The sequence below is a fragment of the Dromaius novaehollandiae genome, chromosome 28 (assembly GCF_036370855.1).
Source record: "Dromaius novaehollandiae isolate bDroNov1 chromosome 28, bDroNov1.hap1, whole genome shotgun sequence".
Lineage (NCBI taxonomy): Eukaryota > Metazoa > Chordata > Aves > Casuariiformes > Dromaiidae > Dromaius > Dromaius novaehollandiae.
In genome coordinates this window covers 5,341,895-5,367,610 of record NC_088125.1, presented here as the reverse complement: position 1 = coordinate 5,367,610, position 25,716 = coordinate 5,341,895, and the positions used below count along the sequence as shown (strand labels likewise).

The 25,716-nt window shown below is 60.2% G+C and overlaps 4 protein-coding genes across 7 annotated transcripts; 2 read left to right on the top strand and 2 right to left on the bottom strand.

Moving 5' to 3' along the window:
- Positions 1–2,818: 2,818 nt before the first annotated feature.
- Positions 2,819–4,116, top strand: TAC3 (tachykinin precursor 3). The gene is made up of 5 exons (XM_064498723.1): positions 2,819–2,940; positions 3,278–3,386; positions 3,523–3,552; positions 3,639–3,692; positions 3,808–4,116. The coding sequence occupies exons 1-5, from the start codon at positions 2,833–2,835 to the stop codon at positions 3,870–3,872; spliced, it is 366 nt and encodes a 121-aa protein (XP_064354793.1). The 5' UTR covers positions 2,819–2,832; the 3' UTR covers positions 3,873–4,116.
- Positions 4,117–4,524: 408 nt separating this feature from the next.
- ZBTB39 (zinc finger and BTB domain containing 39) lies at positions 4,525–15,767 on the top strand. Of its 4 annotated transcripts, XM_026119268.2 has the most exons (3): positions 5,584–7,021; positions 7,258–7,338; positions 8,090–15,767. In XM_026119268.2, exon 3 carries the CDS (start codon positions 8,199–8,201, stop codon positions 10,332–10,334), a length of 2,136 nt encoding a protein of 711 aa, XP_025975053.1. In that variant the 5' UTR covers positions 5,584–7,021; positions 7,258–7,338; positions 8,090–8,198; the 3' UTR covers positions 10,335–15,767. The 4 variants fall into 4 exon arrangements, with proteins under 4 accessions (XP_064354788.1, XP_025975053.1, XP_025975052.1 ...); XM_064498718.1 differs by lacking the exons at positions 5,584–7,021; positions 7,258–7,338 and adding an exon at positions 4,525–4,701; XM_026119267.2 differs by lacking the exon at positions 7,258–7,338.
- A 212-nt stretch (positions 15,768–15,979) lies between these two features.
- GPR182 (G protein-coupled receptor 182) lies at positions 15,980–20,453 on the bottom strand. Its single transcript, XM_026119257.2, has 2 exons — positions 19,838–20,453; positions 15,980–19,050 (listed from the first exon to the last, which is right to left on the bottom strand). The coding sequence occupies exon 2, from the start codon at positions 19,040–19,042 to the stop codon at positions 17,951–17,953; it is 1,092 nt and encodes a 363-aa protein (XP_025975042.1). The 5' UTR covers positions 19,043–19,050; positions 19,838–20,453; the 3' UTR covers positions 15,980–17,950.
- Positions 20,454–23,290: 2,837 nt separating this feature from the next.
- Positions 23,291–25,468, bottom strand: LOC112994730 (retinol dehydrogenase 7-like). Its single transcript, XM_064498722.1, has 4 exons — positions 25,018–25,468; positions 24,397–24,655; positions 24,015–24,178; positions 23,291–23,871 (listed from the first exon to the last, which is right to left on the bottom strand). The coding sequence occupies exons 1-4, from the start codon at positions 25,328–25,330 to the stop codon at positions 23,663–23,665; spliced, it is 945 nt and encodes a 314-aa protein (XP_064354792.1). The 5' UTR covers positions 25,331–25,468; the 3' UTR covers positions 23,291–23,662.
- Between the last annotated feature and the right edge of the window lie 248 nt (positions 25,469–25,716).

Here is a 25,716-nt window from a genome sequence, read left to right as displayed (position 1 = left end):
CGGAGCCCCGGCCTCCCCGCCGCCTTGGCTCTCCCGCGCTCGTCACGCTCCCGCAGAGGGGTTTGTTTTTCCTGTCCCCACACGTCACCCCGTTAACTTTGAGCGCTGACAGCTCCCCGTCACGGCAGCGAGCGGCAGCTCCCAGGTGGGCCTCGGAGCAAGCGCCGCCGCTCGCCGTCTGCGGGGGCACGTGTGTGCACGCGTGCCGGAGCGCTGGGGCCGCGGTGCACATGTGGGGTGTGCGTGTGCACGTGTGGGGTGTGAGTGTGCACGGGTGGGGTGTGCACATGTGGGGCATGCATGTGCACGTGTGTGGGGTGTGTGCACGGGTGGGGTGTGCACGTGTGGGGTGTGCGTGTGCACGCGTGTGGGGTGTGCACATCCATGTGCTGGGACACTGGGACTGTGTGCATGTGCGTGTGGGTCACACACGTGCCTGCATGTGGGGCGTGCACCGGGGCCATGTGGGCACACGTGTGGGACGTGCACACGTGTGGGGCCTCGCTGGGGCCCAGGTCTCCACGTGCCCCAGCCGCGTGGGCGCCGGCACCCTCCCCGTTTCCTCGCGGCGCCGGGACCCCTCGGCCGCGCACGGAGAGGGGCGAGAGCCGTAAACAAGCCCGCCGCAGCCCGGGGCACCGCCGCGCTTCGCGGCTGCATGGTGCTTGGCACCGCACAAGTAGGTGTTATTAATTAATTAGGCCATTGCTGGCCCAGCTCCGACTTAATTAACGTCGGCGGCTCTGCAGATGCGGCCCTGCCACGGGCTGCGGCGCCTCATGCAGCGCTGCCTCCCCGCGCCCGGCCGCCCGTCGCGCGGCCCCCGGTCCGGGCTCTCACTTGTCGGTCTGCGTTTGCCTCCCCCCTTCCTTTCGCCTGCCCCATTCCCGTCTCCCCCACACCTTTTTCTCTCCCCCTTTCCCCCATCCCTGCACACCCTGGTCTTCGGGCCCCCCGTTGCCACCACGCAGAGGGGGCCGAGGCGTTGGAGTCCCCGGCACGGCCCCAGCTGGTCGCAGTGGGGCTGGTGGCCGTCATGCAGCTCGTGCATGCGTGTGCATGCGTGTGCATGGATGAGTGTGTGCATTTGTCCACGGGTGCACACGCGTGTGCCTGGCACGTGTGCTCGCCGGAGCCCCGTCGCGGTGCCGGCCCCGAAGCCTGGCTGCAGAGCAAGCGCGGCAGCGGGTGTTGCACCAGGAGGGCGGCCGCGTGGGGTGTGCAGGCGCACGTGCCGGGGGGCCGCCGGGGCCGTGCGCGCTGGGGGGAGCTGGGGGCTGGGGGGGCCGGGGTTGCCGTGGCCTGAGCCCCCCCGTTCGGAGGGGTGGCGGGGAGCCGGGTGCCTGCGTGGGCGCGCTCGTGGCGCAGCGTGACGCCGCGGGTGCAACCGGTGGCTGCCGGGGACACGGTGGCTGCGCGGGCGGGCGGTGGCGGGTGGGGGTGCCGGCCCCCCGCCGGCCCCCATTGGCGGCTCGCCGCTCGCCCCCCCGCCGTGCCAGGGGCTGAGCCCGTTACTTAAGGCCGCGGCGCAGGCGGCAGCGGGGCACTCGCGCCGCGGGCTGAGCGCGCTGCCGGAGCCGCCGGCGCGGCCGCCTCGTCTCGCCGCCGGAGCCGCCCTGCCCCGGGCTGCAGCGCCGGGCGACCGCCGAGGGCCGAGCAGGTCTGTGCAGCCGCCGGGGCGGCACCAGGCACTCCGGGGCTTCCCACGGTCCCGGGACGGCTGCGGAGCCAAGGGGAGGCTGAAGTCGGTGGCAGCGCCGGGAGGGCGCAGGCCGGGGGCGGGGGGGTGAGACGGGGCGGCGGGCGCGCAGCGAGGGCGCAGGCACCGCTTAAATTTGGGGAGGGCTGGGGGGGCTCCGGAAGCAAGCCTGGAGCGTGCGAGGGAGCACGAGTGTGAGCAGAGGCGCGTGCAAGAGGCGCGTGCAATGCAGGGGGTGTGTGAGTGTGCACGCGTGTGCATGCACGTCAGGAAGCGTGCGCTCTGCTGCACGCGTCGGTGAGAGCACGCGTGTGCTGGCAGGTGCGAGCGTGCAAGCCTGACTTTCAGCCCGGCTCTGCGCTCCCCGCGCTGTCTCGCGTTCGCACGATCCCGCTCGAGGTGCGACCGCACGGACGCGGCACCGCGATCGCCCGCGCCGCGGCGGCTCCCCCCGGGCGCAGCCCGTCCCCGAGCGCAGCGGCCCGGCCCGGCGCGGCCCCCGCCCGCGGCCCCACAGCACAGCCGCTCTCCCGCGCCGCCGGGCTCCTCCCCGCGCCCTGCGGCTGCTCCTCTCGGCGCCCCCGGCAAACGGCGCGGTTTCCCCGGCAGTTACCGCCCCGGAGCCCAGCGAGGGGCCGCCCTGCCCCGCGCGGCCCCGCCGCCGTCCCGCCGCCTTCGTCCCTTTGTCCCCCCGTCGCGTTTCCCGGCTCCTGTCGGCGGGGCCCGGCGTTGTCCCGGGTGCAGCCGGCCCCGGCGCCCCACGGGGCGGGGAGGGAGCCCGGGGCGGCTCCTGCTGCCCGGCGCTGACCCTTGCCGCCCGGGCGAAGGATGGAGGCTACAGGGACACGGGGATGCGCGGACATGGGGATGCAGGGACACGCAGGGGACACAGGGATGGAGGCACATGGGGACACAGGGATGCACGGACACGGGCATGTGGGGACATAGGGATGCAGGGATGCAGGCACATGGAGATGTGGGGACATAGGGACACAGGGATGCATGGACACGGGCATGCGGGGACACGCGGGGGACAAAGGGACACAGGGATGTGGTGTGCCCTCCTGGCCGCTGCCGCTGCCAGCTTGACCGCCCTGACCCCCCCGTCCCCGCCAGGCCGCTGCCCGTCCGCGATGAGGAGCTGCCTGGTGCTGGCCGTGCTGCTCTCCCTGGCGCTGCAGCTGCTCCACGGCCCCGGCGCCGCGGCTGCCCCGTGGCCCGGCCACGGGCTCCCCGCCAAGGTAGGGAGGCCCCGGCCCCGCCCCGGCCCCGCTCCGGGGAGCGGGATGCGGCTGCGGGAAAGCCCGGGGGCCCCTCGCCGCGGCGCTGGGCCAAGCCCCGCAGCCTGGGGGCTGGTCCGGGTGCCAGAGCTGCAACCGCAACCGCAGCCTCGATCGCTTAATGCGCCTTAATTTGGGCGGTGGGCGGGGGGGGGGTGAAGCACGGAGGGGGCAGTCGGGGCTGGGGAGCGGCGCCTGCCCCGGTGCGGGGGGCCCGTCCCGTCCCGTCCCGTCCCGCCCCGCCCCGCGCGGAGGCGAAGCCGGGGTCCCGCTCTCACACCGCCTCGCTTCCCCGCAGAGGGGCTCTGGCCCCGACCCGCCGCCCGCGGCTCTGCTCCGAAGAGCCCCCGGCAGCCCCGGGGCCGCCTACGCCGCCCTGCTCCAGCGCCTGCGAGCGGCCGAGGCCGGTGAGCGGGGGGGCCCCGGGGGGGCCGGGGGGAGCGGGGCCGGCGGCGGAGGGGAGGGTCCGGGCGGCGGAGGGTCCGGCCCGCCGCCTCCGCGCGGGTCTCCGCCGCCGACGCTCGGCGCCTCTGTGTCTTCCAGGTGCTGCAGCGCCCGCGGCTCCGCGGAAGCGTAAGTCCGGCCCCCCCGCGCCCCCCGGCCGGCCCCGCGGCGGGGGCCCCGTCGGGGGGGCCGCGCTGACGCGGGTCTCTCCGCAGGGGACATGCACGACTTCTTCGTGGGGCTCATGGGGAGGCGGACGGCGGAGCCCGGTAGGGCGGGGGGCCGGGGGGCGGCCCGGGCGCCGCCGCTGCCGGTGCCGGTGGCACTGCCGGTGCCGGAGCCGGGCGGGCTCGGCGGCGGTGCCCATCTGCCCTCGCTCCGCAGGGACCCCCGCGGAGGGGCACCGGGCCGCCCCCGGGGACGCCGAGCCGCCGCTCCGCGCGCGCTGAGGCGCGGCCCGACGGGACGGGACGGGACGGGACGGCACGGGACGGGCCCCCCCGCCGCCAGGACCGCTCGCCGCCCCCCCCGGCCCGGCCCGGCCCGCGGCGGAGACCTGCTGAGCGCCGGGGGCGGCCGCGGCGCCGGGAACCGCGGAGCCGCTGCAGGGGCGTCGTGGGAGCCGCCGCCGGGGCCGGGGCCGGGCCGCCCCCCCGGGCCGCGCTGTGCACACAAATACACGGTTACACACGGGCTGCGGCTCTGCGCGGCTCTGTTCGCACCCGCCGCCGCGCCACCCCACAGGCTGCCCCTCCGCCCCACAGGCTGCCCCCAAGCCTCCCCCACCAGCTCTCCTGTCCGCCCCCCATCTGCCGCCCGTCCGCCCCACGACGTGCCACCAGCCGCCCCCCACTTTCGCCCCCCATCCACCCTCCACTTTTGCCCCCCAACCTGCCCCCATCCGCCCCCCTCAGTCTGCCCCATCCGTCCCCTGGTATGCCCCACGACCTGCCCCATCCGCCCCCCCAGTCTCCCCTATCTGCTCCCCATCTGCCCCCGCCCTGCCCCATCCACTCTCCCATCCGCCCCACGACCTGCCCCATCCGCCCCCCCAGTCTGGCCCCAACGCTGCCCCACGACCCGCCCCCCGCGGCCCCCCCCCCGCCTGCCGTCCCCCTCCGGCGCGCGGGCGGCGCTGTGGCGCGGGCGGCGGGCGGCGGCGGGCGGATGGCGGCTCGGCGGCGGCCGGCGCGGGCGCTCGGCGGCGGCGCGGGCGGCCGGGGGGCGGGGCGGAGCCTTTGTGTGCAGCGAGCGGCGATGGTGCCGGGCGCCGGGCGGGTAAGGGAGCGCCGCCGCCGCCCCCCCCGCCGCCCCCCCCGCCGCGGCGCCCCTCGGAGCCCCACGAGCCTCCCGCTGCCCCCCGGGCCCCTCCCTGCTCCCCGTGGCCCCCGCCGTGGTTCCCTTACCCCCCCCTTACAGCCCCCTCCACGGCCCCCTCCCGTAGCTCCTCTCGGACCCCCCCAATGGGCCTGTCGCTGCCCCCCCCGACTCCCCTCAGAGCCCCCCATGGGCCCCTCCCTGCCCCCCCCCGCAGACCCCCCCATGGTGCCCTTAACCCCCCCTTACAGCCCCCCTATGGGCTCCTCACTGCCCCCCCCCCGTGGCTCCTCTTAGACCCCCCGGCCGTGGGCCTGTCGCTGCCCCCCCCCCGTGGGCCCCCCCATGGTGCCTCTCAGAGCCCCCCCCCCCGTGGGCTCCTGCAGACCCCTCCATGGTGCCCTTAACCCCCCCCCCCTTACAGTCCTCTCCAAGGGCCCCTTGCTGCCCCCCCCCGTGGCTCCTCTCACCCCCCCATGGGCCCCTTGCTGCCCCCCTGTGACTCCTCTCAGGCCCCCCCATGGGCCTGTTGCTGCCCCCCCGACCCCCCTCAGAGCCCCCCCATGAGCCCCTCACTGTCCCCCATGCGGCTCCTCTCAGAGTGCCCCCAAGGACCTCCTGCAGACCCCTCCATGGGCCCCTCACTGCCCCCCCCCGGCTCCCCTCACACCCCCCGCCATGGGCCTGTCACTGCCCCCCCCATGACTCCCCTCAGAGCCCCCCCATGGGCCCCTCACTGCCCCCCCCGGCTCCCCTCACACCCCCTGCCATGGGCCTGTCACTGCCCCCCCCATGACTCCCCTCAGAGCCCCCCCATGGGCCCCTCACTGCCCCCCCCGGCTCCCCTCACACCCCCCGCCATGGGCCTGTCACCGCCCCCCCCATGACTCCCCTCAGAGCCCCCCCATGGGCCCCTCACTGCCCCCCCCGGCTCCCCTCACACCGCCTGCCATGGGCCTGTCACTGCCCCCCTTGCGGCTCCCCTTAGAGCCCCCCCATGGCCCCCTCACTGCCCCCCCCATGGCTCCCCTCAGAGCCCCCATGGCCCCCTCACTGCCCCCCTTGGAACTCCCCTCAGAGCCCCCATGGGCCCCTCACTGCCCCCCTTGGAACTCCCCTCAGAGCCCCCCCATGGGCCCCTCACTGCCCCCCCCCGTGACTCCCCTCAGAGCCCCCACGGCCCCCCCTCCCCTTCCCATTGTTCCCTTTTGTCCTGGGGTTCCTTCAGGCTTCCCTGTCTCCCTGCCCGGGAGACTCCGTGTCTCTTATCTCTGCCTGGTGCGGAGCAGAGCGGCTGCACCTCCTCGCCATCTGGGGTCTATTAATGCCATTCCTCTCCTTCCTAGCTCCATCTTGCCCCTCCATGTATGCAGGACTTTCCATTTCCCCTTTTTCCTCAAGTCTTTTCCTCCCTTCTCCATCTACTATTTTCTCTGTCATCCATTCCCTAAACCTGACCCATTCCTTTACTGCAGAAAACACCATCCTGTAGAAAATACTGAGGTCCAGGTGTTTTCTGGGCTGGTTATCATTATCTCTCCAAATCTTTCCCCTTCTGAGGATCTTCGTCCTCCCCCAGCTGCAAAGTAATGTTTCCCCAGTGCCGTCTCATGGCAAGGGCTGTTTCTGTCCCCTTCCCCCAGCGTCTTTGGGTGGGGGGACGACCCCTCCTCGACTCTTCTTTATCTTTTCCCTGTAGTTGTGATAGAAGGCAGTCCCCTTCCATCTTCTGCAAACTCCTGCTTTCTCTTCTAGCTACTGAGGTAGTTGCTCTCCATCGTAAGGAGAAAAAGACTTAACAACCAGGCAAACTGCTGCCCCCTAAAAGAGCAGGACTAGCCGCTGTTAAAGGAAGCACGGATGTGGAGGGAGCCCTACCCCTTCAAGTCTGGGACACCACTGCAAAATGCGAGCTGTCAAGCGGCTTCCCCTTTCCTCTCTTGTTCTTCTGGAGGAATGCTTTTTGGGATTGCTTCTTTTCTTTTTACAAAATCTTACTGTTACAAAGGGAAAAAAAATCAACTCCCAGCTGTATCTCGGTATTGCATGGTCTTCCCCTGGCCAGCTGCAAACTGAGACTCTTCTCTTGGTGTCTATGAGCCGGAGCAACCCCGGGCTTCCTTTGCAGTGTCACAGTCCTGGGTGGCTTTCTCTTGTCTTTTTACATGTCCTGAAAAAGTCAAGATCAGGTTGCAGGGCTGAGGTTCAAAATTTGATGTTACTGCCCTGGAAACGTTTCAGTGCAGATGAAGGCGAGGAAGAGGATTAGCGATATTATTGGGTAAATTTAGCATCTGGCTTCTGATGTTAAAATGAGCCTCAGGGGGTCAAAGATGGTGGGTTTACAATGAGCAGAGAGCATCCCTTGGTATATGCCTCCTCTCTAACTTTACACACTTTTCCTTGGTAAGGAAACTGGTCTGTTAAAACTGGACTATTAAAGTGGAGCTGTCCACCAAACTTGACTTTTCTAATTGTATTTTGGGTGGGTTCTTTTCCCATGTTGTTTTCCCAAAGTGTTGGAGGCTTATGTTTCATCAAGTCCCGAGGTGATCCGAAAGCTAGCTAAGCGCTTGTAGATGGGAGAGCAGTGACAAGGTAATGGGACAAGTTGGAAGGACGTGCCCAGGTGGGAATTGCATGTGTCGTAAGCCAAGCGTCTAACGGCAGTCTGGGAACACTGCACAAACTTCTCAGTTAAAAGTGAACTGAAAGGTGTAACAAATACTTATATAGCAGAGGAGAAATCCCAAGGGTGCTAAAGGTGCTAGCATGTTGGGGAGAATCTGAAATGAGATCCTATCTGGGAAATGAAAGTTAGTTAGCATGTGGGGTACAGGAGAAATCTGAAATAAAAATATTCAGCCGGCAGAAGCAATCCACAAAGCAGTCGAGGATGGAAGAGACCTAGAGATGAAATTGCCCAAGATGTAGGAGTCCAAATTTCATATCCTCTGGGCAGGAGTATTATTCCATGGTTTTGGAAGATGTGGGACTTTTATATAACAATCACCATTTGGGGCTCAGTTTCAGAACTGAGCAGTGTTGCAGGGCAGAAGGACCTGTGTTTATGCCTAAATAGAAGTGGGAACTTCAGACTGTCATTGGCAGAGTAAACAGCTTTTTGTTTTGTCTGTCTGCATCTTTCCCTTGAAAAGTCAGTCTTTGAAATTACAAGATAGGTTTTAATCATTCTTCATCTAAGCAGCTATGCTGTTTCCCTGTTGCTTGTTAGGAAGGTGTGAAATTTGCAGTGTGTTTCTTCCCAGACTAGAATGATGTCTCTCTGGCTGTTCACATTTTCATTTCAGTGTTTCACATTTTCATTTTCACGTTTTCCTCTCTCTAGAGCCCCTTGCCCTGCCAGGTTCTGGATGCCAAGCACCTCCGGCTCATGCGGCTGATGAATGTGTGAAGAGGAAGCTGACCAGGAGAGGGACTCTTGAGCAGCTGCTAAGATGGGCATGAGGATCAAGTTGCATAGCACCAATCACCCCAACAACCTGCTGAAGGAACTCAACAAGTGCAGGCTCTCCGAGACCATGTGCGACGTCACCATTCTGGTGGGGAGCCGCTCCTTTGCTGCACACAAGGCTGTTTTGGCCTGCGCTGCAGGCTACTTCCAGAATCTCTTTCTGAACACAGGGCTGGACGCTGCCAGGACCTATGTAGTGGATTTCATCACACCAGCCAACTTTGAGAAGATCCTCAGCTTTGTATACACCTCAGAGCTCTTCACGGACCTAATCAATGTGGGTGTCATTTACGAGGTGGCAGAGCGGTTGGGCATGGAAGATCTGCTGAAGGCCTGCCATTCAACCTTCCCTGACTTGGAGAGCTCAGCCATCACAAAGCAGCCCTCTCTGTCCATGGGTGAAGGCCGGTCAGGCCCTCTGAGCAGCGCCTCGTCAGAACAGAAACATTCTTTGGGTGAAGTCCGGGGCGGTGCGGAACATTTTGGCCCTGAAAGGAATTACATCTTGCATGGAGAAGTGGCAGGCAGCTACAAGGAGGATGACCGGAATACCATAAGTGAGGCCAGCCAGACTCTTCCCCTGATGCATCAGCAGCCTCCCAAGACAGAGCAGGAATCAGAACAAGGGCAGTTTGCTCCTGCCACAAGTATGGCAACCCAGCCCAACCTGGGCAGCGTAAATGTTGCTCTTCAAACCACTACAAGCTCCTGCCAACAATATAAGGTCCAGAGCAATGGTGGCTACAGCAAGGGTGGCTTCTTTACTGCTGATACTTCCCTAGACATCTCCACGGGGAGCAACTCCTGTCCCAGCAACAGTGACCACTCCAAAGAGCAAGGTTTTGGGCAGATGGATGAGCTTCAGTTGGAGGACTTGGGGGATGATGAACTACATTTTGAAGATGCGAGTGAAGAGCTGGGCCCAACGGAAGAAGTTATTGAACTGAGTGACGACAGTGAAGAAGAGCTGGCCTTTGAGAATGACAGCCGGGATAGCAAGGCCATGCCCTGTCAGGTGTGCAAAAAGGTCCTGGAACCCAACATCCAGCTGATCCGCCAGCACGCAAGAGATCACGTCGATCTGCTTACTGGGAACTGCAAGGTCTGTGAGACCCACTTTCAGGACCGGAATTCCAGGGTCACTCACGTTTTGTCCCACATCGGGATCTTTCTCTTCTCCTGTGACATGTGTGAGACCAAGTTCTTCACCCAGTGGCAGCTTACCCTCCACCGAAGAGAAGGGGTGTTTGACAATAACATCATTATCCACCCCAGCGACCCGCACCCGGGGAAGATCGGTGTGTTTGGTGGAGGGTCTGGCTCAGAGCTGGCATGTGCTGCCTGCGGGAAGCCTTTGGCCAAAGATTTCCACACCGTCCGCAACCACATCCTGGACCACGTGAACTTGAAAAGCCAAACGTGTGGTGTGTGTGATCAGAGGCACCTCAGTCTCTGCAGCCTGATGTGGCACACCCTGTCTCATTTGGGGATCTCGGTCTTCTCCTGCTCTGTTTGTGCCAACAGCTTTGTAGATCGGCACCTTCTGGAGAAGCACTTGGCCGTTCACCAGAACATGGAGGAGGCTCTTTTCCGGTGCCATTTCTGTGGCCAGAGCTTTAAGCTGGAAGCAGCGTATCGTTATCACGTCAGCCAGCACAAATGCGGGGGCAGCCTGGACATCCGACCCGGCTTTGGTGACCGTCTCCAGCAGCAGGGCCTCCAGAAGAGGAAGCTGCCTGAAGAATTCCTGAGTGAAGACTTGGCACTGCAAAATCAGCCAGGCAACAGTAAGTACAGCTGCAAAGTCTGTGGGAAGAGGTTTGCCCACACCAGTGAATTCAACTACCACCGGAGGATTCACACCGGAGAAAAGCCCTACCAGTGCAAAGTGTGTCACAAGTTCTTCCGTGGCCGCTCCACCATCAAGTGCCACCTGCGGACACATTCCGGAGCCCTTATGTACCGATGTACTGTGTGTGGGCATTATAGCTCCACGCTCAACCTTATGAGCAAGCACATAGGCGTGCACAAAGGCAGCCTGCCCCCTGACTTTACCATTGAACAGACTTTCATGTATATTATCCATTCCAAAGACGCGGAGAAAAACACGGACAGCTGATTGGGTGAGATGGGACAGGACCAGCAAAGGAGCAAATGCTAATTACAGAAGCTGTGGAAAAATGTCATTTATTTTATTTAATGGTCAGACATCATGGATGGAATCCTCCTTTTCTATTCTTTTTAATTTTTTGGGCCTTACTAGGGCTTTTTCGATTGGCATTGTACAAATCAACAGCACGTAAGCTATATCACTGTTTCCAAGAAGTCTGTCGTGTTTACTTACCTCTGGTCCTGTTAGAGGACATTGAGTTCTGTGTTTTTAGCATTTCTCACTAGGTTTTGAATCTAGATTTGTTTTTGTTTTTTGGTTTTTTTTTAACCTTTTAGCCCATTTGACTAGGCTAACCCTCAGTTTGAGCTTACCCACAAACTGATGCTGCTAAGATTTTGAAACCTGACCTCAGTAGAGAGGGACAGAGCCAGAGCGAGACAGTACTGGACTCAAAAAAATAACTAAAAGAAAAAAGACGGGAAAAAAGACTCATTCTAGGCATCCCTGGGGTTCTGCTGCTATTGTGAGGAGGTAAGCAAAGTCTGTGTCACAGAATCAGCCTTGAAATTGTTGCTCCGCTGCAGGGGAGATTAGCAAGCAGCATGTGTGTGTGTGTGCACGTGCAAATGAGACGGGGTACCTAGGAGCAAATTAATCGGAGGGTGATTTGTTGCTCGGAAGGGCAGTTCCCAATCAGTGCCTCTTGTGATCGTGGTCTCTGGGAGGCCTGTCTGAACAGGGAGTGCAGCCGGCAGTTTCGCTGCCGTCCCCGTGACATGCCTCTCAAGTTTTAAATGACCCCCCGTTTCAGAGCAAGGGAAATGAAGGAGTAACGCCACCTCTTTGAAGAGAGCAGCTTGAGCAGAGGGGATGGCTGCTTTGAAGGAAAGAGATGGGTGTTTGAGCAGAGATATCTCAGAAGAATCGCTAAACTGGAGAGGGCAAGGGAAACAGATTTTTGCTGTAGGGCTGACTGCTTCTTAGGAAATAGATTTTGATGGAATAGTCACGCCTAACTTCTGCTGGCCCATGGTTGACCATCATGAGCACGCTGACATCTCCTCAGCTCTGATTTGTGTGCTTATGGCAGCCGTGCACATAGGGCTCTGCCCACGCAGCGTACGTCTGAGGGCTTCCAGTTGTCGGAAGCATTGGATGTCCGAGACCAGCAGCGTTGCTGAGGCCTGCGTAAATCCCGGCAGACAAGGATTTGATGAAACCGTTGCCTTAACTCCCAGGAAGGTGTCTTTGAGAAGGACTGTTTTCTCTGCTAAAAGGATAGTCCCCTCCCGTGGTTAATGCAGTAAATCGCCACATCCCAGACGTCTCACTGCGAAATGTGTGTTGCAGGATGTTGTTGGTGCCAATGTAAGTTGGTTCATTTTTTATTGAATAATGCTGTAACTTTAGCACGTGCCAGCTGGTGGCTGCAGCGGAGCAGCTCCTGAAACTTGCAGGAATAGTAGCTGATGTGAATCTCAGCCTGTCCTGGACATATGTCAAACACAGGCTTGGGACTTCTCCTCAGAGCTGTGCACCTTCCTGCAAAGTGGACTTTCCCAGCTGTGCTAGCGAGATCGATCCCATGCTTGTAATGTTTACACCAGGAAGGGTGGGGACTGGCTTTTTCCCATGTTATCCTGCTGTGGGGCAGAGGTGGAGGGGAACAAATATTTCAAATACCACAGCGTGAGTTATAACTGCCCTTAGGTAACTCATACTACCTCACAAACAGGAAGCGCTCAGGGCTTTCAAGCCACAGTCGTGTAGTAAATTGGGCTCCTGCGCTTCTGTGAAGATATACTGTTACAAAACAAAACTAGTGAGTTGTAAACCCTGTAAAAGAGTTGATGCTTGAAGTCATCCCACCTTCTTCTCCTCTTGAAGGGACAACCCGCAACAGAGGAGCCGCATGATCTGGACGTGTGGTTACTGAGCTAGGAATTTCTGGGGTTTACTCCCCCCGCTCCATTGTGGCCTTGGGCAAGTCACTTCACCTCTTTGCCTCAGTTTCCTCATCTGTAAAATGAGGATGGTAACACTTGTGGTACCTACCTACCTCCTGGAGTGCGGTGAAGATTACTGGCTCATATCTGCAAAGCGTGTGGAAGATGCAAAGCACTTAGTGAATATTGCTATTTAGCATCCTAGGGCAATAACAGCCTCCATCCTTTCCTTTTCTGTACCAATTTCTTGAGGTACAGCAACCACCTAGCAGGGTCATTTTGCTCCTGTTACAGCGTTCCCTATCCAGAGCAAATCCTCCTTTAGCCCTGTCCCCCTCGCAGTCCTGTGAAGCAAGCTGTGTGGCCATGTAAGATTTGGAGGAACAGCCGCGTTCCCCTCGGTGCTAGCTGCATCTGAGAAGGGAGTTTGAGGAAGGAACGTGGCAGAATGGGAAGGAGGAGTGTGCGTGCTGGGATGTAGTGGCATTGTAATGCAACTGAGACTCCAGTGTTTGGAAAGAGCTTTTCACTTGTGTCCTGGGTAAATTGCTGTCCAGGAGAATAAGGAAGAGTTGGTCTTCCCTTCCCAGTAAGGAAGGGAGTGGAGATTATACAAGTGTGCAACTGCTGGCTGCATCTGGAAGCCTCTGGTTGTTAGCTCCGTACTCAGAATCCTTCCCCAGCTGTGGCTGATCCCTTTGGTTTGCCTGTAAAGCTGTGGTTCCCTCCTCAGTAGCTCCAGAGTTTGCTTTGCTGTGGCAGGGGCAAGAGACAACAGCCCTGGCAGTGCTGACCCCTACGTGGACATGATGCCTCTTCCCAGAAAGCTCCTTCGTCCTGAGCTTGAAATAATTCTCTGTCACCCCGTGGACCTGCAATACCTTAGTCAGACCACACTGCACAAATACAAGGGGTCAGAGGAACGGAGCTTGCCTAGGAGGAAAAGGAGAAACCAAGGCTGATGATAAGGCTGTTAAGAGTTTTGCATCCCTTCCACAACCCGTGTAATGTTGGCCAAGTTTGAGGCCAGCTGACATCGTCCTGGTGATGTTAAACTGGACTCATGCTCTTGACATTTTGGTGCCTGGAGTATGTTTACAAGAGGAAAATAGATCCTGAAATGGTAGCTAACTCTCGTGGGAGATGGACAAGGGTATTCCATGCTTGTCGGGTAGAGCTGTGGTTTCCAAACTCTGGTCTTGTGGTACCTCTGGTCATCCACAAGGCCTTGGTGTGTGATCTTTAACCGATCTGTGGAACCATATCTAGCCCAATGTTTTTAATTAAAAAACAAAACAAAAACAGATGCTGAGAATGCATGGTGCTCTAGGAAAGTGTGGAGAGTTGACAGTGGTTCACTGGAGGCTCCGCTGAGGAGTTCTTCGAGTTACGGGGTTTCTTTCGTTGTCCTGATGGTAGCAGGACGTGCTGGTAGACAAGATGGTTTAAAAGCTGTCTGGATAGGGTCTGGGGCAGCACGCGCTAGGTGACCCTGCTTGAGCAGGGGGGTTGGACTAGATGGTCTCCCAAGGTCCCTTCCAACCTCAACCATTCTGTGAAGACTCTGGGATGATGGGAAATGGATGTGATATGCTCTGGAAATTGCTATGAAGGATGTTGAGGGAGGCAGACTCTGCTTGGGAGAGCTGAGTCTTTAAAGCCTCTAGATCCTCCTAAAATGTCCCAGAAGCTGTGATAAGCTTTTGGATGGATTGGGGCACTGTCAAGTGGTAATGGTCTGTAGCCCCATATCTAGCTAAGCTGTGAAGCAAAAGCCTTTTGTGCACATAAACCAAAAAGAGAAGCTTTTACACTGAAACACTAATGGGCAAAGTAAGCCCACCCTTCTGAACACAGGGACAGGAAAGCAAAAGCCCACCCCATTTTCTACTGGTCATTTTTAGGAGTGGGGATAGGGACAGAGAGATCAGTTCCCTGCTGTTTCTGTTTTTTGTATTCTTTCCTCTGTTATAGTGAACTATTCCTGTTCCCATGTGAAATATTCTGAGATCAGCAGCAAGTTTTCATTTGCTGAGGGAATGCGGAGATGGGATTTTGGTCTGCAGCATTCTCTGGGTGTGCTGGCCTTGTGTTGCCACTCTTCCTTGGATTTGCAAAATGGTGATATTTTTTTTTCCAAGAGAGGTCAAAGATCTGAGCTCTCCCTTCCCGGGAATCCAACGGTAGGGCCCAGCCCGTGTGCTTTGGAGAACCGCTGCCCAGTGCGTCTAGTACCGGATCAGATCCCACAGAGCCTTTCCGCTGGCTGTGCTGGGCTTTTCGCCCTGGCTGTAACCCCCGATGGCACGGCCCTGATGCACGGGGTCCTCAGCACTTCTCCAAGCCGATGGCCAGCTTTCGCGCTCGGTCTTCCTCTCCCCCTTGGTGACGTGGCTGTCCCTGAGCCTGGTCACTCTGGCTCGGAGCTCCAGTGTTTCTCAAGGGAGCTCTGTGGCTCAGGAGGGCAGGATCGGATGGAGCTGAAGACAGACAAGGAATCCCTGCTGGGCTTTAATCCCGGCTCCAAAGCAGGTTGCTTTGGCCGAAGGGGCTGTAGGTCTGACCCAGCTGTGTTGTGGCGAATGCATCCTGGTGACGGCCGTGGCTCCCTGACCACCTCCGTCAGCACCGGGGTCGGGGTGGGTTGCAGCCACGCTGCAGCTCTGCTTGAGAAGCAAAGTGCTGTTTGCAGGGGTTGGGGAAGCAGTAGTGTCCAGTGGGCCGAAGCGGAAACAACTCCTAGTTCTGCTCCTCGCTCCGCCGCTGACTCGCTGTGCGGCCTTCGGCAGGTCCGTCCACTCTTCGCCTCGCTTCCCCGCCCTTCTCCCTCCCCGTCTGTAAAAGTGGGGGACAGTAACGCATTACCTACCTCACTCGGGGAGGCTGTGAGGTTTAATTCGTGTTTGTAAAGTGCTTTGGGATCCTCGGGATGAAATAGGGGAATGTAGAGGGAAAATACTTTGCTGTTAGTTTTCCCAGCTGCATTTGCAGTGTTTCACTGGGTCGTGGGTTCTCGCGCACTCCCGGAGCCTGGAGCGAGCTGCGTGCCTTTGCCTTCCGTGGCGGGACGGCTCGGGCAAGGAGCAGCTGCTGGACACCGCTTCAAGGCCAGCTGGCTTGAAACCCTGACACAAAATCCACCTCCAAAAGGTAGTACTTTGAGACTGGTCTTATTCTGATTTTTAAAACACAAAATTCAGTTTTGTTTTATTCTCCCCTTTCTCAATGGATCCAGGTCTCTTAACAAAATAATTAAGGAGAAGAAAGAAAAAGAGTTGAATTGCTGTCTAACCTTTTTGTTAAGTTAATAGTAGGTACTGACCTCCTGATATTTAAGTGTTTACTATCTATTTGCTGTAAAGTTTTGTATATTTTGTAAACTTTCCCCCCAAATAGTAGATGTCTAAAATTGTTGTACATCGGGTTCTTTTATACTCCATTGTTCAGCACAAAGTGTGGTTTTTATTTAGAATAATAAAATTAAAAACGTTGATCACTTGTACCTTGTTTCTTTTTTTAAAAAAATGTTTCTTTACATTTGTAGATTGGCATTTCTCTCTTTTTACCCAGCAAAGACTTGCTGGGTTTCAACCCCAAATCAGTGGGAAAGCACTAGGTGCAATTCTGCATGGTGTCGTGTGGGTTTATCTGAGGCCTCTCTCGCCTTGAGGTCTATGAATTACGGTACACAAAGTTGCAGATGCATTAGGAGAGTTTTAAAAAAGTTTAATAGATCAAATACCGAGTTTTAAATGTTTAAGTAACGTGAAACTGAATATATTGCTGTCCTGGTTATGTCGCACATCAAATGTATTTTTATTGTGTGCTAGTCTGATTTCTTTAGTGAAAGTGACAGAGCATTAGCAAAAGGAAGTTTCAAAGAAGATTCAGGCGTGCTCTGGATGAGAACTGTGGGTCGGGTCAGTGGTAAGTGACTGCCTTCATGCTGACGTTCACGTCTTTATGGCCGCTCTGTTTTACTGCATGTGCTTGTGCCCAGGAGGGTCACAGGGATGAAGCAGAAAAAGTGCTGTATAGATGCAGATGTAAAATGATGGTCTCGGCCCCAAAGGGCTTACAATCTAAGTTGCTCTACATTTTCAAGTTGTGAAACTGTGTATAATTAAGAAAGAGGAACAGATAAAAGCTGCTTCTCTTAACAGGCTGCTATTTGAATCTGAGGGGACTGACTTCCTCCCTCGCTGCTCCCCTCCTCAGTCAAGCGCCCTTTTTTCTGGTAATAAGAAAGAGCATCTCTTTGCAGAAGGAGCCCTCGAGTACTTTGCGGTTTACCCTGGCATTGGACCCCTCTAAGTAGCAGAGCTGTTCCCAGTCCTTCCCATAATAGCCGTGATTCCATGTTAACCCCAGACGTGGGCTTCTCCAGCAATCTGGGACATCCTGCCCTCCACCCATTGCTTCTGTGGTGTGAGCATCCTGTCCCCAGATCCTGTCCAATTTGTTTATGCTCTGCCTCTTTTTTTTAAATGTGTTTCTTAAGCAGCTCAAGGCCTTTGGCAGATTTATTAACTCCCAGTGACTGTCACTCTTTCACCTTCCCCTACCAAGGTCTTGACCTGCAGCATGTGACTTAGCAGAATCCAGGGAAAGATGAACTTTCTCCGGATGCTCTAGTTTCTTACATAACAGAAAAGCTCAGCCTGTGCTCCAGCGTTAAGACTTCGTGCACATATACATTGAAAGCATGCACTGCGAGATCTTGTGACCCTGACTGAAGGGAATATGCACAAGGACTGTTGGTCTCTGCCAAAATTTAGAAATGTGCTAAGTGACCTTAGAAAGCTGGTGCGAGATGCTTTAAAGGAGGCTGACTTTAATGGGATGGGTCTCTTCCTGTAAAACACAAACTGGGAACCCCCTGTCCCCCAGTCTATCACCAGTCACATCAAAAGCACAGAGGTGTGGTGGAACCTGGTTTTAACCATCTCATTTACTGCTGGTTTTGAAAAATTGCTCTCAACAAGTGGCTGATCTTGAATGTTTAAAGCTCAGATCTGTATTGTGCTCTGCGCCTCTGGGCTGTTTTGCCTTCATTTCAGCTGTTTGCACTGGGAAGCAAGGTTTGTGTTTCAAAGGAATAAATTCCCTATCTTTCTTACTTGGGTTGGCATCTCGGCAAAAGGGCAGCTTTTGTTTGATACCTTCACGGCGTGGTATATGCAGAGTGCACGTGTAAGTGAAAGTCTGGGACTGCGGAAAAAACTTGTGGTAAAGGAAAAGTATTGCTCATTCCACAGGTTGCTTAGCTAGGGGGAAGTAGGAGGGTCAGGTCGGGTTGGGTCAGGTCCTGTTGGTGGGCTTTGTGTTCAGACTTCAGAGCAGACAGAGTAATATGCTTTATTACTACAAATGTTTCTTTTGAAAAACAGGAAATATCTCTTTCTCTTATTGTTTCTTTAGCTAAATAGATCTGATACAGCAGCACATCAGAGACAAAATGTGTGTCACTCCCCACACCACCTCATTTCACATTTGGCACTCTGCCCTCCCCTTGCCTTCAGAGCACGGTGGGTGGCCAGCCAAGAAATGCTATTTAAAAGCAAAGTGTCTGCTTATCACCAGGGAAAATAATCTTACTGACCTCAGTGAGTCCCGGAAGCTGGCCACTCCCGTGGGACCACTTGCCAGTGAGGAGTGGGAGAGTCCGACCCCCGCTTAATTGGGTGGGTTGCCGTCCTTTGCGATGACTATGGAGTGCTGCGTGGAGGAGGAGGAATTGTCTCCTTTCTGACTGGCGTGGTCTTTGGGGATGTATTTAACCACGGCAGAGATGAGCTTGCTGCGGAAGCTTTTGCTGAGGAAATTGTAGAGGATTGGGTTGATGACGCAGTGGAGCAGGGTGAAGCAGTCTATGATGTCGTAGAAGAAGTAGAGGAAGTGGGCGAAGGTGCAGTGGAGGATGATGTGGTTGCCGTCGAGGGTGAGCAGCGTGAGCATGATGTGGAAGGGCAGCCAGCTGAGGAGGAACACGATGATGTAGGCATAGATGAGCAGACAGTGCTTCCTGCTCTCCGGCTTGGTGCGCTTGACATACCTGGCGGTCAGGATGTTGAAAACGGTGATGATGGGGAAAGGGATGAGGAAGCCAATGGTGGTGGCTGCTAAGCTGACCGCCAGGGCCCAGTCGTCATAGGTCTCGAAGGGGGCCATGAAGATGCAGATGGGGTCTCTGGTATTTACCAGCTGCATGTGAGCAACCTCCAGGAACGGGATTGCTGCTGCCAGGATCCAGCTGCAGACACAGATGATGCGACGTGCACGGTGCTGGTGCTTACGCCAGAAGACAGAGGAGGTTGTCAAGGACACGTAGCGATCTACACTCAGGCAGGTAAGGAAGAAGATGCTGGCGTACATGTTGGCAAAATAGAAATAGTGTGTGAAGCGGCAGAGGAAGCTGCCCCAGAGCCAAGTGTAATCCAGCATCACCTCCAGCATCCAGATGGGCAGCGAGAGCAGCACCCCGAGGTCGGCGATGGCCATGTTGATGATGTAGAGGTTCACCAAGCTCTTGTTGCCCCGCGTCTGCCAGTTGACCCAGATGACGAGGAGGTTCTCCACCAAGCCCACCACGAAGATGACCAGGTAAAGGATGAAGAGGACCACACGCTTGACATTCTCATCCAGGCTCAGCTCGCAGAAGGTGAGGGTGTAGTTCAGGAGGTGAAACAGCTCTGTCCAGTTGTGGTAGTCCCCGTGCTCGTTCCCAAGAGTGTGTGTCTCGCTGGGGGCAGTGGTCACCTCAGCCATTCTGGTAGCTGCAAAGAAAGGGAGAGCACTGAAATGGGGAGCTTTTCAACAGCAGCAGAGAGCTGTGATGGTGCTCTGGGAGTCCTCCCCAAAGCACCTTCTCAGCTCCGTCAAATCGTCATCTCCTACAGAGGAGAAAAGAAAGACCCGTTAGTAAGGGGCACATCAGGCGTTTGGGCCGTTCACCGTGCTCGAGACTGCGTCACCGCTCCCCTGACCCCGGACCTTGGTCTGCACCTGCTTTTTAAGACTATCCAGGTCCCTTCCAGAGCTCTCCCCCCTCGCTGCCGTGTCGCTGGGATCCCGTCAGGAATTCCAAGTAGGTGTCAAAATCACAAACTTAAGGGAAATGTAATTGACCTTAACACCCTTTTATTGCCGCAAATGCGAATGCTCTCCAATCCCAGCACAGCTGCATCTGCTGGGCCAGGACACCGTGGACCTGGCTCCCTCGGCAGAGCCCAGGAGATGAGAGGCTCCTCCAGGACAGGTCCCTGGAGCGCGCGCTGCCGAGGAGCTTCACAGCGGCGCTCTGGAGCGGAGCGGCCAGCGGGCGGGGAGCACCGCAGCCCGGCACATCCCCCCCAAAGCATCAGCTGCTGCGGCAAATCGCTGCCCCTCTGCCACCCTCCCACTCCCAGAAGATTTGGGGAACGGGAAAGACGCCGCCGTGTTTGGAGCCCGTGCCGGCGGCTCCGCAGCTCGCCGCCGGTGCCGAGGGAGCCGGCGTTTCGGAAGGAGCTGGCAGGAGGGTGGGAGGGAGGATGCACGCGGCGGGGGAAGGCGACGGCTCACCTGGCGCGGGGAGCCGAGGGCGTCCGGGAGGGAGGCGCCGCGATGCTGCCGCCTCGGGGCTGCCGCTCGTCTGGGCCGGCGGCCGCGGGGCTGCGCCGGGGCGGGCGGTTGGCGGCTCCCGCAGGAAATGACTGCGGCCGGGCGGTATCCGGAGAGGGCCCAACGCGAGGCGACGCCGAGGCAGGCCCGGCCCCGGGCTGGGCTCGCTCTTGGGGCGGATGCGGCCGCGGGGCTGGGCGGGGGCGGCGGCTCAGGTGGCAGCGGGAAGCCGCGTCCCGGGCGGCCGGGAGCCGCCGATGCCTTGGGAGCCGGACTCGCCGCTCCGGGACGGGACCTGGCCGAGCCGGGCTCTCTTCCCGGCGTGGGGATAATCTGCCCCGCGGGATTCGGGTGGGTTAAGGTGAACACGCCATCGGCTGCCCCGAGGGCCCAGTTCCCAGAGGGCCGCGAGGCTCAGGCAACTTTAGGTTTTCCTTTGGGGGAAAACAGGCAAAAAGCTGAGCGTCTCTGCTTGCAACCCGCGGGGCGCTGTTTCTACGCCTGGGTTTTAGGCAGGGCTGGAGCTGTGATGTCTCATCAGCCATTGGAGGAGGTTATCGCGGACGGCTGTCTCCGGCTGAACCCCCTCCGCGCGGGCGGCCATCAGTCAGCGGGACGTGACGGCCGGCGGTTTGGCGGGGGAAGGGAGGGGGCTCCCGCCTTGCCCCGCGCTGGGGAGGGGGCTGATAGGGAGAACGTTTTGCCTCAGGCTGCAAGTCCTGCAAACAATTCCAGGAAATCTCCTTTTCAAGTGCAGACAAGACATTTGTGGTCAACAATCGCTCGGAAGGAAGGCACGGCGGGAACAGGGAAGCGCAGCAGCGCTGATAAGTCAGGCCGTGCACAACAGCCCGCCGGCCGCGGTGACCTCCGCGGGCAGGTACCCGGCCCCGGCGCTTGCAAACAGGAACTCGGCGGCTCTGTCCTCGCCGCGGGGCAACGAACGCTGCGGACGGCTTTGCTGCCTGGCGATCCTGGGATGCTTCGCCTCCGCTGGGGCTTCCCGCCGCCCTGCGAGGCAGGGGACGCGTTTTTGTTTCCACCTTGCAGATCAGGACATTGAGGCAGAAAGAGATGAAATGAGTTATTCCACCTCAGCAGCCCCCAGGAAAGTCAGGAGCAGAAGCCGGAGCCCCAGCACGGGGCCGCTCGCCTCCGCGGCCGCCAGCACCAGCAGAAGCGAGCGCGCGCGGAGCAAATACGGGACAGAGGTGGGAGTAGCAGGGTGCCGGCTGCCGTCTCTGCCACGCTGCAGGCGTCTGTCCCTCATCCGGCGCCCATGGCACCGAGACGTCCCCGTGCTGCTGTCCTGGCAGCTCGGGTGCAGTTTTGGTCTTTGGCTGCTAAGGGACAGGCATCTCCTCGGAGCGTCCTGGCAATGGAAATCAATGCTACAGCCGCCAGAGCGGAGCAATGTAGCCGTGCTTCCCGTTAGTCCCTTTGCAAACTAGTTCCTACGGGCCTGAAGACGCAAAGGGATTTGGGTTTTGGGCTCGGGCTCTGCAGCGCGGGCCGGGCAGCCTTTCGCACGCCGCATCCCGCCGTGCCCTGGGGCTCGGGCCGGCCCGGGGCTATCGGTCCCCGGTGGGGCAGCCTCCGGCACGGCCGGGGGCCCCTGCCCTCCGCTAAGGGTCCGGCTCTGCCCTTTGTCTGCAGATAAATGGGAAAAGGCCGTTTCCTCTCCGGAAAGCTACTGCTCCGACTGGCGTGGGGTCCTTCGGAGCCCGACGGATCACAGGTTACACAAGCGGCATGCAGGAAGGCGATGAGGAAAGGCTGATAAGGGATACTGATGAGTTTGCCCTGTTTTCTTCCCTACCTGTCAGCACTTTGGAGGGGAGCAGCAAACCCGGTCAGCGCCCGGGGCCGTCCCTGCGCCAGCCCGGCCCTCGCAGGCGTCCCGGCACCCCGGGCACGCGCTCGGCCCCGGCCGCTGCCGGCTGGCTCGGTGCTTCCACCACGGCCGCTGCACCGCTGGCAGCGGCCGAGCCAGGGCTGCGCGGGATCGGGATCGGGATCGGGATCGGGCTCTGCCCACCGCCGCCACGGCCCCGCTTCCCCGCGGCGAGCAGGGCTTCCTGGCCGGCCGGCGGACGCAGCGGCTCCTGCCTCGCCTTGCACTAACGATCTTCCTTCTATTGTCCGCCGGTATCTCCAGATTTCCCCGTCTCCGCAGGGCGCCCAAGCCGGCGGCGGGATCAGCTCTGGGGCGGCCCCACGGCGCTGCTGGGAAAGGCGCCTGGGAGCAGGAGCGCGAGGCGGATCCGGAGCGCACCTGGGCTGCAGGCAGAGCAGGTCCTCAGCACCTGCGCCCCGTGGGCCCTGCACCTGGCTGCGCTGCAGCGGGGGGTATAAACTGCAGCTGGTGCCCCTGGGCCTCGGTTAAAGGTGGGGGAGGCCAAGGGGCAGTTTTGTGCGAGGGGCAGAGCTTGGAGCAGGGGGTCCTGGTCCTCGCCTGTTGCCCATTTCCCTGGATCTCAGACCCCAGACTTCAGCCGCGGGTGCTTTGGGTGCAGGCAGGCTCTTTGCAGCGGTCTCTGCAGCCCTGGCCCTTCCTCAGGGCAATTTTTCTGCTCAGCCAAACTTAGCCCCCAGCTTTTCTTCCCTCTCGCGCTGGAGGAGCCGCTCTGGCCCTGGCAGCCCGGCCGGCGCTCGCCCAGTTTGCGCTGCCACCTCCGTCCCCATCCCTCCCTCCGCACGAGGACGGCGACGCTGGGCCTTCGCCCTGCTGCCAGCCAGAGTTGGGGGAGAAAGGGGGCTTTGGACTGGCTGCGGCCGAGGGCTCTGTTTCCCAGCGCCTCGGTGCAAGGAGTCGCTGGGTGCACTGGAGTTACTGGGCTGTCTGCCCCGCTCTGGGCTCTGCCCGCCCGGACAGCCTGAGCCCAGGCGGGCTGTGCACAGCCCTGCCCCGACAGCATCTCCTGCCCCGACGGCACCTCTTGCCCCGCTGCTCCCGCCCCTGGTGCCAGACTGGAGCCCTGAGGAGCCACTGGGAGCCCCGGGGGGAGGATAATCCCTCCCCACTCCCAGCTCGCAGTCAGCTGCATGGGGCAACGCTCTGCGCCCTCCCACTGCCTCCGGAGCCAACGCCGCACAGCTGGATCTCGGGGGGGACGACAACAGCTGGATCTGCAGCGGGGCACGGCCGGGGCCGGGGCAGCGCGGGAGGGGCCGCGCGTCAGTTCCCCCACCCCAAGCCGAGGGGGCCCCAAGCCGAGGGGGCCCCGGCCGCAGCTCCACCGGTGATGCCAGCACGGAGTTTGCTTCAGCAGGAGAGGCCAAACGGGCTCCGCGTGCTTTCCAAGGCACCGAGATTTGCCTGGGATGCCCTAGGAGAGCTGCGGCAACGAGACTGCCGACACCTTGGCAGCTGCCGCCCAGCCGCCACGCAGCGGGAAGGAGGGCTGCTGAGACTGCACGCGTCTTGCTTTTATTCACGTGTTAAACCCCGACACCCAGCAAATGGGCCAGAAAAGAGTCATCGAGGCAAAAGTGACCATGAGGGCCCCCCCCCCCCATCAACATGCATCAGGGTTCACCGCTCCTGACGCTGTCCATCCCGGGCTCTCCCGCGGCAGCCACCGGTGCCCCCGGCAAGGCTGGAAACCAGGTCCTGCTGGGCCAGGAGTGGGACTGACTGGTCTGGACAGGTCGCTAGCAGGCAACAGCTTGTTGTCGTGAGACATGCATCAAATAACTGGAAATTCAGGCGCCTTTGCAGAGATGCCAGGCCCCCGCCGACGTGGCTGGCCCGGGTTGCTCCCGCCCACGGCGCGTCCCCGCTCTCTAGGTGACTTTGGGGTAGGACTGGGCGAGCACAGCGTCCGCCCAGGCCGATGGCAGGTAGCTGAGGGGCAGGTAGAGCAGCTTGGCGTCCCAGCCCACCGAGTAGCGGCTGCGGGGATGCCGGCTGGTCAGCGCGTGCTCCATGCAGTCCGTGACCAGGGACAGGTTGGTGTTGCACATCTTCTGCAGCCCCTGGACTGACTTTAAAACTGCCGAGGCAAACAGAGACAGGCCGGCCAAGCCCTCACCTCCCTCGTGCCCAGCACAGCCGAGCAGGACGGCTGGACGCAGGGTCTCGCTTAGGCTGCAGGAAGGCAGCAGCATCGCTTTAGGTTTTGGGTGGTGTACTCACAGCTCTTGAAGTAAGCCTCTCCGTAACTGGCTCTGGTTTCCTCCGAAACCTTCTCCCAGATGCATCGGAAATTATCCTCCAGGATCTGGGAGTTGGTGATGGCTGTGCTGAAGTAGCCTGGTTCGATGATGGAGACCTTCACCCCGAAGTGGCGCATCTCCAGCCTGGAAGGGAGCGGGAGCCGTGCGGGAAGCGGGAGCCGTGCTCGCCGACATCCTTCCCAGTGATGCTGGCGTTGCTGCACGATGGGCCCCCGCCGCGGCACGCGAGCCAGCGTTTCCCGGGATGAGCTCGAAGCAAAGCGACGTGACCCCCAGGCTGTCGCCGTGGGTCTGGTGCGGGACGCGGGACGCTGGCCGCGGGTCTGCCGAGCGGCACTTACCGGAGGCTGTCGGAGAAGGCCTCCACGCCGTACTTGGAGGGGCAGTAGCCGCCGCCAAAGAAGGCGAGCCGCCCGGCCGTGCTGGCCACGTTGACCACCCGGCCCCGGGCGCGCCGCACCAGGGGCAGCAGGCTCAGCGTCACCTCCACCAGCCCCACCAGGTTGACGTTCAGCACCCGCACAAAGTCCTCCTTGCGCAGCCACTCGTTGGGGGCCGTGGGGATGGCGATGCCCGCATTGTTCACCAGCCCCCAGAGCCCTGTGGAGGGGGGTCACCATCGTGCAGCCTCGGGGTGCCAAGCAGCGCGGGGCTGCTCCGTGCCCGCAGGAGAGCTGCTTGCTGCACCAGGGAAGGCAGCTGCACCCACGCAGGACCTTCCCAGAGGAGCAAAGGTGGTGTGCCTGCGGTGGCATCGGGCAGGGCTGCAGGTTGCCTGCCCAACCTGCTGCTGCAGGGGTGAACGCGCTGCCCGAGCCAGCAGCAAATGCATTATTGGAGCCAGGGGCGAATGTGGCACCGAAGCCAGGGATGAGCCCAGCAGCCCCAGAACCCCGCGCCTGCAAGAAGGGGTCCGGGATGCAGGAGTGCCCAGACAGAAGCGTCGGGCGCCGGGGCCGTACCTCTGTCGCCGACGCGTCCCTCGACCCAGGCGGCGGCGGCGGCGATGCTCTCGCTGGAGGTGACGTCCAGGAGGAGGGTCTGCAGCCGGGACGAGGCGGCCGCCCGCAGCTGCGCGGCCCCCGGCTCCGTCAGGCACGCCGCCAGCACCCGCAGCCCCCGGGCGTCCAGCTGCCGCGCCAGCAGGTTCCCGAAGCCCGAGTCGCAGCCCGTGATCAGCACGTACTTCTCGGCCAGGTCGGGCACCCGCTGCCGCTCCCGGTGCCACCGGCGCAGCAGGTACAGCCCCACCAGCACCGCCAGGTACAGCCACATCCCTGCGGGCAGCGCGGGGCCGGGGCCGGGCGAGGGGAGCTCTGCACGCCGGAGGCGGCGGGACGAGTGCGAGCGTGGTCACCCGTGTGGCTGGATGTGGTGTCGGGGCTGCCCCTGACCTTGGGCCTCCCCAGCCCAGCCCTGGTCAATGATTAGCTCTTGCAGCGGGGCCGCGGCGCAGGGAGCTACGCGGAAGCAGCCGTGCTGCTGCGGGCGCGGGAACGGCGGGCGCGGGAGCCCCAGCCCCGAGCGGGCTCCAGCCTTGCCCGCAGCAGCGGCTGCCCGAGGAGGCCGTTTCGGGGAGCGTCCTGCAGGGCTTAACCCCAGAAGGGGAGCGCTGCGTTTCCTAATGCTGCGTTTCCTAACGCTGTTTCCTTCTGCCTGCG